Genomic DNA, 17,942 nt, shown 5'->3' on the forward strand with positions numbered 1-17,942 from the left:
GGGTGAGAGCAGGCAGGGGAGAGGGGATCCGGCCGGTTCGAATCCGCAGTTCCGCCGGAAGTGGCGGGGCGGCCCTAAAGCCGAGCGTCTTCGGTTTTCTCCGGCGCTTCTAGGGGCGGGTCTTGTCATCTTCGGGAGCCGTAAAGCTACTAATTTAAGAAATGCCGCCTTTATTAATTTATTTTCAAACGCAAAGAAAAGTCCGCTCATAATTTATGGGCTTTTTTAGTCACGGTTTCCGGATTTTACGTTGAGGAATGAAAATTTTAACGTACTTTGACCTTTAACCTTTGGCCGGGCGCCGCGAAAGGAAACACCCCCCCCCCGCCTCCTCCCGCGCTATATAAGGAATTTTCCGGCCTTTCGCGGCCCTTTTTCCCTCTCAGCGCCGGGCGCTTACTGCCTGCGCGCAGCTTTTCCGCCGCTGCCCAACAGCTTGGATATCGGCCAACACCATGGGTTTTGGAGACTTGAAAAGTCCCGCGGGCCTCCAGGTGCTCAACGATTACCTGGCGGACAAAAGCTACATCGAGGGGTGAGTGGACGGGCTCGGGCTGGGTTCTGTCCGCGGCCACGTGGCGCGGCTGCAGCTGGAGGGAGGCGGCCAGCCCCAGGCCCTCCCGAGGGAGGGGACTGCGAGGGGAAAAAGGTTGAAATGTGCTTGCTTTCCACCTCATTGATTGAACCAGGCGCTCCGTGTCTGCTCATTGAGTAAACGCGATCCTGTAGAGCTATGTTAGCATTTGCAGTCTTATAGATCTATTAAGTGGCGAACATTCCTCGAGAAAGCCAAACAGATGGTCCCTGGTCTTCAGGAGCTTGTTACAGGAAGGGGAGAAAAAAAAACCTCACATAGCAGTTTGACCTGATAACAAGGAGATCATTCCCAACGAATTGATTTGATGGGCAGTTTATTTGCTGGCGTTTGTGGTTTTTATTTCAAGGGCGTGTGTAATTATTTTTGCATCATTGACAGGTATGTGCCCTCCCAAGCAGATGTGGCAGTATTTGAAGCAGTTTCCGGCCCACCGCCTGCCGACCTGTACCATGCCCTACGTTGGTATAACCACATCAAGTCTTTCGAAAAAGAAAAGGCAAGGTAAAATTGTCTTTGTATACAATGTTAAGAATAGGATGCCTTCTAAACAGTCAGGAAATACATGACAAGATTGGACCCGGCCTACTTCATAGTCTTGTTAGGATATTGTAAGCTAAAATTCTTTGTTACTTTAGAAGGTCAAGAGACTGAAGTCCTCCATTTTTTCACAGAACAGGTAGAACATGGACAGCACCAATTCAACTTTTCCCCACACTGCCCTGCCAATGTGCCTCCACCCTGACCTGGGGGGCCCACCTCTGGGGTGAGAGGGTGGCTCATTCATTCAGTTCTTGGCCATTCTTCTGAAACTGCCAACAAGGGTGGAAGTTTGGGGAAGTGGACTCCAGTTCACTAGGAATGGAACTGAGCATACTTAATGAAATCTCAAACAGAAACATTCATACTGAAAATAAATCATAGTGAGTATTGAATATGTCTCCCATGCTACTAATGTTTTCTGGGTGAGGAGTTAAGTATATAAACTTGGGAGTGTTACGGGGTAAATTCTTAGTAGAAAAAGGGGGTCTGGTAGTAGTGATGTAAACAAATTTTCACGAATTGTTTCAGAAGGGATATTACACTAGCCTCATTGTAGTTGAATTAAATTTTCTTTAAGTCTGCCAGGAGTGAAGAAAGCTTTGGGCAAGTATGGCCCTGCTAATGTGGAAGACACCACAGGAAGTGGAGCTACAGATAGTAAAGATGATGATGACATCGATCTTTTTGGCTCTGATGATGAAGAGGTATGACATAGATTGATGTAAGCACAGACTCTTAAACTGAATTGTCTGGATTATCATCCTGACTTTACTGTATTTACTTGCCTTTGAAAAACGTTCCACTGATCACAACATGATGAATAAAATCAAATCACCATCTTTCGGCTGAGCTCGTGATGGATTTGCTTTATTCTGATAAAGGTGGTCATTATCATGATGATTCTACCAGCTTTAAGCTGAGGAATAACCAGCTTTGTGAAATACTAAATTTTTTCTTTACAGGAAAGTGAAGAAGCTAAGAGGCTAAGAGAAGAACGTCTTGCACAGTATGAGTCAAAGAAAGCCAAAAGTAGGTTATTTCGTGATTTGTTTGTTTATTTCATAATGTGAATAAAACTTTTGAAGCTTGACACTGAAAGTAAAAAAAACTTCATAAAACTTCCACAGCTACTGGTCTGCAACTGTTTTTGTGGTAGCAGTTGTGGCATTCCTCTGTGGGAAAGAGACTGTTGCAAGATTAAATACCTCTTTCTTAGTAAAACAGAAAGTGGGCATATCTGTGACAAACAAAGATATATTCTATAGTTTGGCAGAAGAGGTGACAATCCATTACAAAACAAATGGTAATGTGTTAGGTGTCTTGCTCTAGGGTAGGGAAAAATAAAATTGAGTTTTTAAGTAATGCTATCTCTCTGTTCGATTTTAGAACCTGCACTTGTTGCCAAGTCTTCCATCTTACTAGATGTGAAACCTTGGGATGATGAGACAGATATGGCAAAACTAGAGGAGTGTGTCAGAAGCATTCAAGCGGACGGCTTGGTTTGGGGCTCGTGTAAGTTTAGTCTTTGTTTTCAAAACTGGTGTCTAGAATTCGCATATAGTTTCAACCTTTGCTAATCAATAGAACTTATTCTAAGATTTTTCTTAATGCTCATTTCAGCTAAACTAGTTCCAGTGGGTTATGGAATTAAGAAACTTCAAATACAGTGTGTGGTTGAAGACGATAAAGTTGGAACAGATATGCTGGAGGAGCAGATCACTGCTTTTGAGGACTATGTGCAGTCCATGGACGTGGCTGCTTTCAACAAGATCTAAAATCCACCATGGGTCATGACCCTTAAATAAAAATTTGAAAGACAACCTTTGGCTCTTCACTCTTAAATGGGGGCAGACAGAGGAGATGTATTTTATATCCCTTCTACTTTGAGGGAAGAAATTTATTGGATAAGTAATTAATAATCTAAATTTGGGTCAATGTTCTTTTAAAGGGGGGCAAACATTTTTTAAAGATTTATTTATGCATACAAAAGTTGGGGTATAGGCCAGAGATGCGGGGGATGAGAGGATCCACCAGAGACAGTGGGGAACAGAACAGGCAGACTAACCAAAATACACTGCTGAGGGGGAAAAGCAGGCGAGACCACAGGTCTGCTGCACCGTGTGGGTAGCTTCTTGGCTGGCTGGGATCAAACATGCTGCAGAGGCTGCTGATTCATAGTGCGTTGCTTAACCCCTTGGGCCCCTAGGGAGGTCCCCGGGCCAGACTTATTTATTGTAAGATTTTTATTTTATGTAGAAGAACTGGGATGTAGGCCAGAGGTGTGGGGGATGAGAGGATTCACCAGAGACTGAGTGGGGAGCAGAAGAGGCATGTCCACTGATACACACTGCTGAGGGGAGCAGCGGGTGAGACAGGAGAGGTCTGCACCATCAGGCTGTCAGGTTGGGCCTTTGAGGTGCTAGTGCTGAGGCTTAATTCATAGGCCACTGAGGAGGCCCAGTTAAATATAGGTAGGTTTGAAGTTGATTCATTTTGGTATAATTTTTGTGCCCATTAATGATTACAGTAATACACAGTAACACAACTTGTATTTAAAGTTTTCATATTAGCCTTGCTTTAAAAGGAAAATTGGGGAGATAGACTTAAGTTTCAAAATAAGCCTTGGTTGTAGATAATTAGCCTTGTCCGTAGGTTTATAATTTGTCAGGCCTTTGCAGTGGGTCACAAAGTTAATGAGCTGGTTTTCCTTAATAGGAAAGTTGGGGAGTACCTTATGGCATGATGAGAAATGAGTCAATACACATGTAAAGTGCTTATAAGAATATTGGACACATGGTACATAATGTCTTTGATACATGATGAAATATCTGGAGACAGGAACTAAATGTTGGGACTGAAACCATTTCTTTTCCAGTTAATAACAGCATCAAGTTGGTGGATAAATGACAAAAATCATGTAGTCATCCATCCCAGCTGAAAATACCAAAGTGAAAACGTGGAATATGCATTTTTAGTAAAGGACCCCTAACCCAGGAGAGGGAAATTAGGTCAAGGAAGAATTCTGTCACGTAGATTTTGCAAATTTAAAATACAATCTTATATACTGGTAAGGGAGAACTTGCTTTAAGTGTGAAGAATTGAGTTTTAATGGGGAGGTTATTTTGATCCCTGGCTGTGGTTCATAAACTTGACTTTGATGTGCAGATTCTGACTAGTTTGAGACTTGGATTAGGAAATGTGAACTGTAGGAGTTGGAGGAACTTCAGGAAGTCCTCATGATAGGTTTTAGGAAACCAACTTAGAGTGAAATTGAATAATGAAGCCAATTTTACCATAGACTGCTTGAGAAAAAAATGAGTTAAGTTTCTTAGGGGGTACTTACTAAACAATTTACATTCATTTTCCAATTCACTTATTCCAGTTCAGGTCACAGGTGGCTGAGCCTATCCCAACAGCTTTAGGCACAAGGCAGGAGCCACCCCTGGACAGGCCCACTTCAAAGGACACTGTCTCACATTTTCAGCTGGGATGATCTAGACACCCCAGTGAACATGTACAACTTTGGGTGGTGTGAGAAAATGAGTACCCAGAAAAAATATGTAGGCATGGGGAATGCTACAGAGACTGGCCTCAGCAAGGAGTCCATTTTTAATAATCTTAGAACAAAATATCACTATGGGTGAAGGTACTCATGATAGGTTAGTGTATTTTCTCAAATGATAGATATTCTAAACAGCTGCATCTTAATAATTTGTTTTTTGTATGTGATTATATTTCCATAGTAGTTTATAAGAGGTAATTTTGTAGAGAATTTACAGAAGTGGGGAATTGGGAATTTGTGACCTAAAGGTCTCAATTGTAGTCCCATAATCTGTAGATCAAAAGACATTAAATGATGTCAAAATTTTTCTACCACAACCACAAAATGCCTTTTCCCCTGAATCTGATTTTATTTGACTACCATGAATATGGAAAATCCCTTAAAATCTAAAGTTTAAGTTGGACATGTGTATATATATGAATAAAATTTTTACTAAGCAGTATTTAGTCCAGTAGTAGCCAGATGCTATCTAAAATCACTAAAGAATTTTCTGACCCAGCAGAGGGCAGCATATCATTTTCTTGAGAAACAGCCTGGGAATTCTAGAAATTTCCTGTTATTGTTATGGCTAGAAAGGTGTAGTGACTAGCAAGTAGTAGTCAAAAATAATTCACAGCAAGTAATCCGTTAGGGAGATTGAGTATTAATGACAAGAAACTAGTACTTTGATTAAAAGTAAAAGGTCAAAAATTTAGTTCAATCTAAATTTTAGCTAATGAATGATAAATCTTTATAGTGTAAATCTTAGAGTTATGAATGATGAAGCATGAAATCTCAACTTCACAGCTTTAAATAAGAAATATATTTAATGGTATATTAGGTGAAGTAATACATTAATATAGGTCACAATTCAAGAGGTTATACAGTGAAGTCTTCCCTGTCCGTTGAGTTTCCCATTCCCTCCACAGAAGCAACCAATGACACTAGGTTTTTAAGTATTGTCAGAGATAGTCTAATTGTAGCATACAATACAAAAAACTCTTCTGCACTTGTATTTGTCCATGGAAATAAACTTGGATATCTTGGAGCTTGTCTATAACTTGAATATTCCACATCAATACATCAAAATTTTATTCATTTTTTTTTTTAGTTACATAATTCATTGTCTCATATCTGACTTAACCTGTCTATTAGATCTTTACATCACTTACATTTTTTGCTGTTACAAAGCATCTTCATGTTTGTATGTGAGCCAGAATACTGCATAAACTGTTTTTGAGCTACTGGCCTCAGATACAGAAAAAGGCATAGAGATACAGAAAAAGACTTTTCAGTTTCTGATTTTGGGGTGAAAGACAAAAAATAAAAGCCCACCTTTTTGGTATGCCCCATATGTGATTGCAATAACAAGCTTTGCTTATTTTTCATATTCAGCATCTCTTGCATAGGACTGGGGGCAGTGTGGAATTCGAGACTGATTCACCCCTGGACAGGAAGTATTACTGTTAGATGCTATAAAAATGTGAAACTTTAAAAAATAGCTATATGGATGCCTTTTTTTTTTTTTAAGATTTATTTATGTGCAAAAGAACTGGGGTACAGGCCAGAGGTGTGGGGGGCAAGAGGATCCACCAGAGACAGAGCAGGGAACAGAACAGGCAGATCGACCGAAACACACTGCTAAAGGGAGCAGCAGACGAGTCAGGAGAGGTCTGCCTTGCCATGTGGGCAACTCCCTGGCCGGGGATCGAACTCGTGCTACAGTGGCTGCAGACAGCCCCACAGGCTGTGGTCTCAACCCCCTGTGCCACCAGAGAGGCCCTATACAGATGCTTTGAAAGCATTTTTTTTTTTTAAAGAATTATTATTTTATTGTAAGATTTTTTATTTTGTATAGAACAACTGGGATATAGACCAGAGGTGCAGGGAGGTGAGGGTGAGAGGATTCACCAGAGACAAGAGTGGGGAGCAGAATAGGCAGATCTACTAAAATACACTGCTGAGGGGAGAAGTGGGTGAGACAGGAGAGTTCTGCTGTGCCATGTGGGTTAGCTCCCCGTCCTGGTATCTAACTCAGGCCATTTCAGTGACAGTGCTGAGACAACCCCTAGACCACCAGGGAGGCCCTGCATTTGTAAGTCATTTTGTGATTAGGCAAGTTACCCAAAATTTCAGAGAAAGAAGGCTAGATTTGAGGAAAAGTTTTTAAGAGGAACTGAGACTTTAGCTGGGTAGACCTTAATTAGTAATTTGTTCAAAAAAAGGGGCTCAGAACAGTGAAAGGCAGAATGAGAAGACATTTGGGAGGCATGTAGACCAGTTTGGCTGGATTTTGGGTGTTTGGGATTTCAGAGGATGGGGCCCGTTGTAGAGACTTATGAATTACAGGCTGACACATTCTGCGAGGGCAGTGGGGATCCTTGAAGCTTTCCAAGCCAGAGAATTTCAAGAAAAAGGCAGAGCTCTGATCTGAAGGTGTAGACGGAAGCAGGGAATAAAATGACTTAGAATCTGAGCATAAACAAATGAGTAAATTCTGGTATATGTACTCAATGAAACATTTTATAAACTACAATTACTTTAAAAACACTTGGTTTTTCAGTGGAAAGAAGTTTTGGACACAAATACAAAAGAGTTGCCTCACTGCCTAGATTCCAACTGCCAGGAAAAAGTCTTGGAATCTACAATCCTGTCCAAAATTAGGTCCTATGCTACTCTGGGTTTTTTCTTCAAACTAAGAATGAAAAATTAATTCCTGTTTCTATTGAAAAGTGGCTGCCCGAGTTGCTGCCTTCTGGATTCCTGTACATCCCCACTATCAGCTATTTCAAAAACCACTAAAACTGGAGCTCTTAGACTAGGGTGTCTAATTTTATTTTAAAAAACGTTTAAATTTATTTATTTTTAAAAGATTTTATTCTTTTTTTTTAATTTTTTTTTTAAGATTTATTTTATTTATACAAGAGCTGGGGTATAGGCCAGAGGCGCAGGAGGGTATGAGATTCACCAGAGACAGAGTGGGGAACAGAACAGGCAGACTGACAAAATGCACTGCTGAGGGGAGCAGTGGGCAAGACAGGAGAGGTCTGCTGCACCATGTGGGTTGCTCCGAGGCCGGTGGGGATTGAACCGGCACTGCAGAGGCTGTGGACAGTTTCACAGTGCTGTGCTCAACCGCCTGTGCCACCAGGGAGGCCTGATTTTATTTATTCTTGTGTAGAAGAACTGGGATGCAGGCCAGAGGTGCAAGGGGTGAGAGCAGAACAAGCAGAGCTACTGAGATAGCAGCGGGTGAGATAGGAGAGGTCTACTGCACCATGTGCATTAGCTCCCTGGCCGGGGATCCAAACTCAGGCCATCATGGTGGGCCTTTGCAGTGGTAGTACTGAAAGTTAACCCCTAGGCTACCAGGAAGCCCCCAAAATTTTAAATTTTATTTGAAAATTTTAAATTTTATTTGAAAGTTCTTAGGGATAGGACCCCTAAGTTTCATTAGATTCTCAAATGAACTCAATTTCTTTAAGGCCTTTGTAGACTTTTAGGCATTTTTCTTTCTGAAAGCTTCACTTTGTACCATGAAACATTGAAATCCACATATTTCATAATTACATAATGTTAATTGATACAAAGTTATTTTATACTCATCTAATTATTAATTTTGGCACTCTGATTCCTTTTAATATTCTAAAGCCAATAATATGTTTTTAAGATCTCAAATATTTTCATAGGTCCTTGGAAAGCTCAAATATCCCAGGTGCTGTGCCCATAGAGTCCAGTAGGAAAAATGACTCTCAGGGTACCTAACCCCCACAACGCTAAGAAACCTTGCCCTGAAATGTAACTTCCAGAACAATCTGGCTCCAATAATTTCCTTCTGCCATGGGTTGCTTTACTTCCTGCTCCTTAGTCTTTTCCACAGCCTCGAGAATTTCTCCTTTACCCAAACTAAGGATGAGTTTACAGAATTCTCTTTTCTTTTTTGGATTATCCAGTTTTTCTTCTGACCCTGGATTCCCAGGTTCTATCCCTTAAAGGCCAAGGAGCACTCCAGGGGGGTACATCTCAAGCCGTGGTGGAGGAGAGGGTAGGATTAAAGGCTGCACAAAGCACTAGAAACCAACCATAAGCCCTTCTCTCCCTGCCTTCCTTTAAACCAATACTGGATATGCAAAAACCATGAAGCTTGAGAATGACTGAAATTTGGGGTCACACACTCTTGGTGAGTAATTCACAAAACGCTATCTGATCATCGCATGGGACTAACAGTTAAGGATATAGCCAAGAATGATCTGATACTAGTATTTCCAAAAGTTACGAGATGAAATAAAGGATACTCATTTAGTAAACACATGGTTCCCCTCACTTAAAAATGAAATCATGAAATTACAGAAAATGAAAAAATGTTTTAAAAATTGCAGTAACATTTTAAAAATTTAAAAATTGCAGTAACATTTTATATTCACAACAAAGATACCAGCAGAGACAAAGGCAAGAACAAAGATTTCCATTGTTCTCCATCTCCACAATGGATGTGATCTCTTTGTTCTCTGAATAAACTACCTTTTCTTGCCTCTCTTATGGCACTTAATACTGTTTACCTTGTTTTAGGATTGTTTTTATGCAGGTTTAATCTCTAAACTGTAAGAGTCTTGGTATCCCTCACAATATTTATCTTCTACATTCTGTATACCTCCTAGGTACACATCTATTTGCTAAAGGCAGAAATGAATAGAAGCCAAGATACTATAATCTTAATCTAAAATGCAACAGATTTCACCATGAAGAGGTCACTGGCTTAATAGAATACATTTTGCACTTATACTGGTGTCTATAGAAATGTAATTCTAGGAATAGAAAGTGGAAATTAAATCAATGTGTCACACATGCTTTGTTTCTGAAATCATTCTGGGATTAGGTTGGTCTTATTCAGATGTCAGTGTTTTATGTTCATAGCAGTCTTACACATACTTGCACATACCCAGAATTTTCCCAAACTATGATAACATGGAAGATTTTTAATCTTCCATTTTTAATCTTTTAATTTTTAATGGGAGCCTATCCCCATTGAAAAGCAGAGTCTGTATCCCCTCCCTTTGAATGTAGCTGTCCTATGACTGCTTTGACCAAAAGTGTGACACTGCTTGTTGGGCAAAGCCTTTAAGAGGACTAGAATCTCCAACTCTTAGAGCCCTAAATTGTCATAGAGTGAGTCATATAATAAGTGCCATATACCTAAGGCGCTATGTTAAAATCTCTAGAGAAAGAAGAGAGGAGGGAAAGAAAGGAGAGTAGGGAAGGGAAGGGAGTGGAGAGAGAAGAGACGTGCCTAGCCAGCCCCAAACTATTCCAGACCTCAGCCACTTGGATCATCCTAGTGCAGCTGAGGTCCCAAGTATTATGAGGCAGATCCCTCCCTTTTGTGCTTTGTTTGAATTCCTGACTCTGAACTGTGAGCTATAATAATCATAATAAGTTGTTTTTAGCAATTTGATTTTGGGACAGTTTATTAAGCATTAATAGTTAAGTGGAGCAGTGATTTAAACTCATAAAAGCCCTTACTACTTTAATTCATAAAGGTATATATAATTACATGAATTTAAAAAATTAAGTACAAGTTTCATTTTAAGAATGTGTTTAAAAGATTACTTGTGCAAAGTTAAAGTAAACTTATGCAAACATTTCAACATTTTTGAAATTAGTTAATCATACATATCACGTAAGATTTAGAACTTTTAAAAAGTTACTAAGATTAAAAAGAATTGCTGAAATTGCCTTAATAGTGGTGATTCTCTATAATGTAAATAGCAAGAATGACACAGATAATTTAAGTAACTGAACAAAATAATGAAGATCCTAAGCTTTATAGGTATGCAAAAATGTGTTTCCAATAAATTGAACAAAAAACAAAAGAATAGGATCAGTTGTATATCTTGGAATCAAATAACCTAAAAGCATCCTATACTGATGTCCATATAAATGTAGTGCTAGGAATAGAAAGTGGAAATTATATCAGTGTGGGACCCCACACTTAAAAAGAAATTTGTTTAATTTTAAAATGATTTATACTGATTTGTGGAAGAGTTCTAATTCACTGGACTGTTTCCAGGAGACACAGATTCTTGGTTTCCGAGTTCCTGAGCTGTTCGCTCATGGTCCCAGAATAGCTGACTTCCCACAGTGTGTACTTCAATATCTCAGCAATGGAGGCCCGAAAGTGCTTTTGGAACTTCTTACTGATCAGGACGTAAAGAATGGGGTTCAAGCAACTATTGAGGAATGCCAAGGCCGTGGAGAGAGGTATTCCGGCCTTCAGTACCTGGTGAAAATTGCTAGTGTGGTTAATTGTAAGCTCCCAAATGTTAAATAGGTGATAAGGAGTCCAGCAAATCAAAAAGGCCATGACCACAGCCAAGATTGCCCAGAAGTGTTTACTGGAGATCAAGATGCTTCGCTTCTTCACCTTGAAGATGAGACACAAGTAGCAAATGCTCATTGTCAGCAGAGGGAAGAGGTACCCAACAGTAACTTTCACCCAGGTCAGAACATGGTGCCTCATCAAAATGAGGTCAGGATCATGCTCATGGAAGTTATTATAGCAAACTGTGTGGTTATTTAACTCCCAGGTGTCCCGAAAGTATAAGGCAGGGCCACCCATTAGAGAAGCCAAAAGCCAAACAAACAAAATAACTAGCAAAGAGTTCTTTAAGGTTCGGTGTTGATGGGATAACACAGGATGGATCAAGTGGATGTAGCGATCCAGACTGATCACTGTCAGGAAGAAAACACTGGCAAACATGTTCAACTGAGCAATGAAGGAATTGGCCTTGCACAACCAACTGCCAAAGGGCCAGTGGAAATTCATTGCCACATAGGAGATGTATAGGGGCAGGAAGAGAAGAAAAATAAAATCTGCAACAGCCAGATTGAGAAACCAGAGAGTGCTGACAGTCTTCTTCCACTTGAATCCTGTGAACCAAATGACAGTAGCATTTCCTGGAATGCCCAGAACAAAGGCTAAGCAGCATAACACCAGGGATATCCAGTGGACAACTCCCAGGTGAACCTTCTCCTCTGTGTCAAACTCTTGGGAGTAATATTCTAGGCCATAGGAGTAGTTCTCAAATTCTTCAAATAATGCTTCCTCGAGGTCTTCCATGACTTTGCTAAGTGGAAAATGAAGAAATCTATAGAAGCAAAAATTTTTTTTAAAAGAACGAAAACAATTAAAAAGAAATGTTCAGTGAATGGTAAGGGATATAAAGATAAAAATACTTCTTCTTAAGAAGTGGAAATAGTGTATTTCTTGCCAAGACTTATGATTAAACTCTAGATGTTCAAGTCTTGGTAGACTTCAGTTTCACTCTGATTATTCTCAAAGCTCTGAGAGATCATTTTTGTGAAGTATTCACCAAGTGTTAAAATAATCCTACAGGTGCAGATCTTTCTTCACCATAGTTACAGAGTTGACTAAAGATAATTAACATTCAATAAGCATTTACTAGGATCTTACTATGCTTTATTATCTTATGGAAGATGTCAAAGAAGACATTAATACTTACCTCGTGATGACTCCAATAACCTGCATTTGTGCCCTAAGTTTTTATTTTTATTTTTTTTTTTAAATAGAGGCATGTTTTATTTATTTATTTGTTTGTTTGTTTGTTTTTGTTCTGTTTATACATGCACTGGGTACAGTCAGAAGCGCGGGAGGGTGAGAGAATTCACCAGAGCCAGAGCAGGGAGCAGAGCAGGCAGAAGGACCGACGTACACTGCTGAGGGGAGCAGCGGGCGGCAGGAGAGGTCTGCGCACCATGTGGGGCCCTCCTCCGGTGGCCGGGGAGCAGCCGGGAATTGAACCGGCGCCGCAGAGGCCTCAGTCAGCATCGCAACCCAGCGCTCAACCACTGCACCACTGGGGAGGCCCGCCCTAAGTTTTTAAACTCTAGACAAACACTTCCAACTGACTCCTTAACCCATCCACCTGGATGTCACAGGCAGGCACTGGAGATTTTACTAATGATTTTGTACCCACAGACACTTGGATCTTGTGTTTATGAATGCCAACATGTTCACAGAATCATCAATATGGATAACTATTCACCCTTTCAAAAAAATGCCTTTTGGAGTAAACTTGACTATGACTTTAATTTTTATATTAATTTCCTATGGTGTGCAATTTAAGGTTTTTTTAACTTTAAAAAAATTATTTATTTATGCATACAAGAACTGAGAGTACAGGCCAAAGGTGCAGGGAGTGAGAGGATTCGCCAGAGACAGAGTGTGGAACAGAACAGGCAGATCTACTAAAATACACTGCTGAGGGGAGCAGCGGGTGAGACACAGAGATGTCTTCTGTGCCATGTGGGTCAGCTCCCTAGCTGGTGGGGGATTGAACTCATGCTGCAGAGGCTGCGAATAGCTTCACAGTGCTGTACTTAACCCCTTGTGCCACCAGGGAGGCCCTTTTTTTAACATTTGATTTTACTTAAATTTCTTTGTTTTGAGTTTACGTGAATTCTTTTCTATAGTCATTTTTTTTTTTAAAGATTTATTTATTTATTTATTTATACAAGCACTGGGTACAGTCAGAAGCACGGGAGGGTGAGAGAATTCATCAGAGCCAGAGCAGGGAGCAGAGCAGGCAGAAGGACCGAAGTACAGTGCTGAGGGGAGCAGCGGGCGGCAGGAGGTCCCATATGGGACCCTCCTCCTGTGGCCGGGGAGCAGCCGAGGATCGAACCGGCGCTGCAGAGGCTGCGGGCAGCTTCACAACCCAGCGCTCAACCGCTGCGCCACCAGGGAGGCCCTCTATAGTCATTTACAAAAAGGTCTGATTTGTGAATCAGTTTTGCTTATTTGTCCATATCAAGTTTTACATACTACAGTTTTGACCAAAATAAGTTTTCTCCTGTGGCCTTTTATTTATTTTCCTCTTCTCTTATTACGGTCAGTTTTTCTTGGATAAAGTAGAATTAAATGCCAATTTGTTAATGAAAACAAGAGTTTACTGGATACAATTTTAGCTTCGTTCATTTCGTTTTGTGTTATTTCTATGTGTAGTATTCTAAAACAAGGAGAAAAAAGGTTAATAGTTTTATTCATTTCATGGAGCTACAGTCACTAATGGCGATTTGAGGTTATTGTAGGGTTAGAAAGAACAGTTCAAAACACTGTGTGTTGCCCACAGGCATCTTAAACTCAATTTGACTAACAATGAATTCCTCATCCTACCTAAAATCATTTGATGAATATAAAAACAAAACAATCCATCAACATAACCTCCCAACCCAGACCCAAGCAACTTTTCTTTATTCAATTTCAGCTCAAATGTTACCTTTTTGGGAAAATATTTCCTGATATTGCCTTCCCTCAAATAATTACAAAATTAATAATAATAATAGCTATTGTTATTATAAATAATAGTGTTATTTGGAATTTACTAGGTGCCAGGCTGTATAACCTAATTTGATCATCACAAGATTCTTATGAAGTAGGTAGGTACTATTATCATTCCTATTTACAAGAAGTAAAACTGAAGCCTGGAGAAGCTTAGCAACTTTTCTAGGATCACACAACCTGTCTTTGGAGAGTCAGAGTCTAAGCTCAGATCTCTTGACCTAGAGCCTGAGCTCTTACCCACTTATGATATTGCCCTCTCCCATCATGCTTCCCTCATTGTGCTTAGCAAATTTGAGAACAGTGACATTATCTCTGTACCCCACTGTGCCTGTACAGGTTGTAACATCACATGTGCTTAAAAAGTGCTTAATTGATTGGCTCTGCCACAAATCCTGTTCAGAGCCAAATACAATTTTATTTATTTATTTTTTTTTTTTAGAGGCATGCTTTATTTATTTATTTATTTTATTTGTTCGTTTGTTTTGTTTATACATGCACTGGGTACAGTCAGAAGATCGGGAGGGTGAGAGAATTCACCAGAGCCAGAGCGGGGAGCAGAGCAGGCAGAAGGACTGAAGTACACTGCTGAGGGGAGCAGCGGGCGGCAGGAGAGGTCTGCACGCCATGTGGGACCCTCCTCCGGTGGCCGGGGAGCAGCCGGGGATCGAACCAGTGCTGCAGAGGCTGAGTGCAGCTTCGTAACCCAGCGCTCAACCGCTGCGCCACCGGGGAGGCCCGCCAAATACAATTTTAAAGCCTCAGATGACGTTTTGTGGTTTACCCTTATGTCAACGTCATTGCTGGACTCTTTGACCCTGACCCACAGTTCTAGCCTCAGGAGCTCGGCTTGTTTCTTGACACCAAGTCCTTTCCTTTGAGTGTCCTAATCCAGTGAGGAATAATTGGCTTCTTTCTTGCTGATTCATTTTTTAGGTCTGGGATCTTACTCTGTCTTCTCTGCTCTTACTGGTAGCTGATCCTCCTCGGTACCAGATCCTTTCCAGGCTTCCCTGCCTTGGTTTTTTGCATATATACTGGGATACTCTTAGCTTCCTGGTGTCTATGATTGGTTTTCTCAGACTATTGGCAATTCCGAAACCAAATGACTCAGGTGGTGTTCTAAATCACCTTACATCACTCTAAGCAGCGAGTAGAAAGAAGTACATTCCCCAAACATAGAAAACCAGTGGAAGACCACTTTTTGCACATAACCACTATCCTCATCAAAAGTTAGGAGTCTCCACTTTGTTATGTCATTAATGTCCTTTCTGAGACAGAAAAATCACAGGGTCTGCTGAAGGACACCAGCCACCCAAATTCCCAATTCTCTATTCCCAATTCCTGCCTGCTGCTCCCCTCAGCAGTGTATTTCAGTCAATCTGCCTGTTCTGCTCCCCACTCTGTCTTTGGTCATTAAGATGGGTACTAAACCAATATGACTGGTGCCCTTATAAAAAGGGAAATTTGGGGGGTTCTTGTGGGACAGTGGTAGGTACCTTGATGAAGAGTGTTGTATCTGAACAGAATCCTTCCAACCAGAAAGCGCTCTATCCCAGAGAGGTTCCTGATCTTCTAGAATGCAAATGAGTAGATGAGACAGATGCAAGGATCAGTTCAGGCTTGGAGAAAGATCTTCAGTTGAATGAATCCTTAATAGGAAACATAAGCTAGGATTTCACTGTGAGAGCAGATATTTTTGTGTGGTGATGGTAATAAGGGGGAGAAAAAAAGAGAAGTAAGGGAGAATTTAACAGCTGACACAGAGTCTTTGGGCAGACAGTTAACCCTCAAGGGCATACTGATAGCTGATTAATTACTGTGTATTTTGCCTTACAGTTTATGAGTACCTCCAATTCTAATTAAGTTTCCAAATCTCACTTTGACTTGTGCAAATGTCTAGATAGTAGATATTAATTGTATTAGTTATCTATGGCTGCCCTAACTAAACACCCTAAACTAGGGGGCTTAAAATAACAGAAGCCATCTAGAAGTCTGTAGGCTAGAAGTCTCAAATCAAGGAGTGGGTAAGGTGGTTACCCTCTGCGAGCTGAGAGGGAGAATTTGTTCCATACCTCCTGTCTAGATGCTGATGCTTTGCAGACACATGTTGGTTTGTACGTGCAACACCTCAATATCTGCCTTCATCGTCACATGCTATTTTCCCTGTGTCCAAATTTCCCCTTTTATAAGGGCATCAGTCATATTGGTGTAGTACCCACCATAATGACCAGAGACAGAGTGGAGAGCAGAACAGGCAGATTGACTGAAATACACTGCTGAGGGGAGCAGCGGGCGAGTCAGGAGAGGTCTGCTGCCCAATGTGGGTAGCTGCCTGGCTGGGGATTGAACTCGTGCTGCAGTGGCTGCAGAGAGCTTCAGAGGTTGCTTCTTAACCCCTTGTGCCACCTTGGGCCTTGGGAGGCCCAAGACAGGATCTTTCTTTAAGGAGAACTGAAAGAGGAAGCTGGCTTTGTGAGGGGAATCTCTCTTACCCCAGCATGGGTCAGGGAGTCATTTAAGAACAATCCTTTAAATCATGAGACTGAGTATGAGGGTGGTTTTGCAGTTGATTATGATGGTCTGGTAAGACTCTTGTTTTCAAAGAAAATGTGGAACAGTTCTGTGCTTTACTAATACTGGGTACTGACACTGTTTTGGCAGAGTTAAATATCTTCTGCCCTTTACTTCATAAGTTAAATGTCCCAGGGGCAGGTAGCTTTAATCCCAGATAGGGGAGACACTGGGATTTGTGTGAATTGAAGGGTAGTGGACCTGCTTTCAGTGGATAGCAGCTGCTTGGTTCTAATCAATTGTTTACATGTGGAAAGCGAAGGCTTAGTTTTGCCAGAATTTTTGAAGGCTGAGTGGAGAACACTGACTTCTGTTACCACATTTCCCTGATTCTGCTCCTTTGCTCTCTACCCAGCTCCACACTTCTTTGCTCCCGCCTTGGGTAGACGCTCACCTACCACCCCTTGAGGCATTGCCTTGACACCAGTTCCCATGCTTTATTTCCCATTTTCCTTTTCTTTTTAAAGATTTATTTATTTATTTATACAAGCACTAGGTACAGTCAGAAGCGCAGGAGTGTGAGAGAATTCACCAGAGCCAGAGTGGGGAGCAGAACAGGCAGACTGATGAAGTACACTGCTGAGGGGAGCAGCGGGTGGCAGGAGAGGTCTGTGCGCCATGTGGGACCCTGGCCCGGTGGCCGGGGATCGAACCGGCGCTGCAGAAGCTGCGGGCAGCTTCACAACCCAGAGCTCAACCGCTGCGCCACCGGGGAGGCCCTCCCATGCTTTATTTCCACCAAAATCGATTCCATTGATTCTCAACCCAGGACAGGTTAGTCTCCAGTGATATTTGGCAATGTCTAAAGACACTGTTGGTTGTCACAAAACGTGCTGGGGGAGGGAGAGTAAGTTTCACGAACACCTAGTGGGTTGAAACCAAGGATGCACCTGGTTTCACAGACAGCCCCCACGACAAAGAATTATCCTGCCCCAGAAGTCAGTGGTGCCGAAGTTAAGATACCTTGCTCTACAGATTCTGAGCTCAGTGTGCACTCCTTACTTGTGTCTCCTGCTGCCTTTACTTGTGTTTCCTGCTGCCTTTTTTCCCTGGGGTGTTTTCATCTTGGTAGTCCTGGCTTGGACTGGTCTGGTCCATTCCAGTACCAACCAACTGTGTTTTATAGTTTGTAAACTATTGGCATATATGTTTGATTTTGATGAAAAAGTTTTTAAAATATTTGATGTAGATGGTATTATTTAAATATTAAAAAATTTCACAGTTTTTAGCTTCTGTGGATAATTTTTACTATCTGTTAATAACAGGCCTGAATTTCCTTTAGCAGCATTATAAGAGAGTTTGGAGAGCACAATGCCAGGAGGAGGCTTTTA

The 17,942-nt window shown here is 41.2% G+C and overlaps 2 protein-coding genes and 2 non-coding genes across 5 annotated transcripts in view; 3 read left to right on the forward strand and 1 right to left on the reverse strand.

Annotated features, from left to right (window-relative positions):
- Nucleotides 1–64: 64 nt before the first annotated feature.
- On the forward strand, nucleotides 65–2,955 carry EEF1B2 (eukaryotic translation elongation factor 1 beta 2). Its single transcript, XM_037523913.2, has 6 exons — nucleotides 65–535; nucleotides 977–1,099; nucleotides 1,716–1,842; nucleotides 2,101–2,167; nucleotides 2,525–2,650; nucleotides 2,759–2,955. Exons 1-6 carry the CDS (start codon nucleotides 456–458, stop codon nucleotides 2,911–2,913), a joined length of 678 nt encoding a protein of 225 aa, XP_037379810.1. The 5' UTR covers nucleotides 65–455; the 3' UTR covers nucleotides 2,914–2,955.
- LOC119256439 (small nucleolar RNA SNORD51) lies at nucleotides 1,944–2,022 on the forward strand. The gene has a single exon (XR_005127772.1). It is a non-coding gene; the product is annotated as a small nucleolar RNA SNORD51 (small nucleolar RNA).
- Nucleotides 2,258–2,390, forward strand: LOC119256448 (small nucleolar RNA SNORA41). The gene has a single exon (XR_005127778.1). It is a non-coding gene; the product is annotated as a small nucleolar RNA SNORA41 (small nucleolar RNA).
- Nucleotides 2,956–10,398: 7,443 nt separating the features above from the next.
- Nucleotides 10,399–17,942, reverse strand: part of CMKLR2 (chemerin chemokine-like receptor 2) — a 36,514-nt gene continuing 28,970 nt past the window's right edge. The window contains exon 4 of one of the 2 annotated variants that reach the window (XM_037523914.1): nucleotides 10,399–11,824. In XM_037523914.1, coding sequence (XP_037379811.1) covers nucleotides 10,729–11,796 — 1,068 coding nt within the window. In that variant the 5' untranslated portion in view covers nucleotides 11,797–11,824 and the 3' untranslated portion in view covers nucleotides 10,399–10,728. The remainder of the gene's footprint in view (nucleotides 11,825–17,942) is intronic. The other variant, XM_037523915.1, reaches the window with a different exon arrangement.

Source organism: Talpa occidentalis, unplaced genomic scaffold (assembly GCF_014898055.3).
Source record: "Talpa occidentalis isolate TD23 unplaced genomic scaffold, MPIMG_talOcc4v2.1 talOcc4.3, whole genome shotgun sequence".
Lineage (NCBI taxonomy): Eukaryota > Metazoa > Chordata > Mammalia > Eulipotyphla > Talpidae > Talpa > Talpa occidentalis.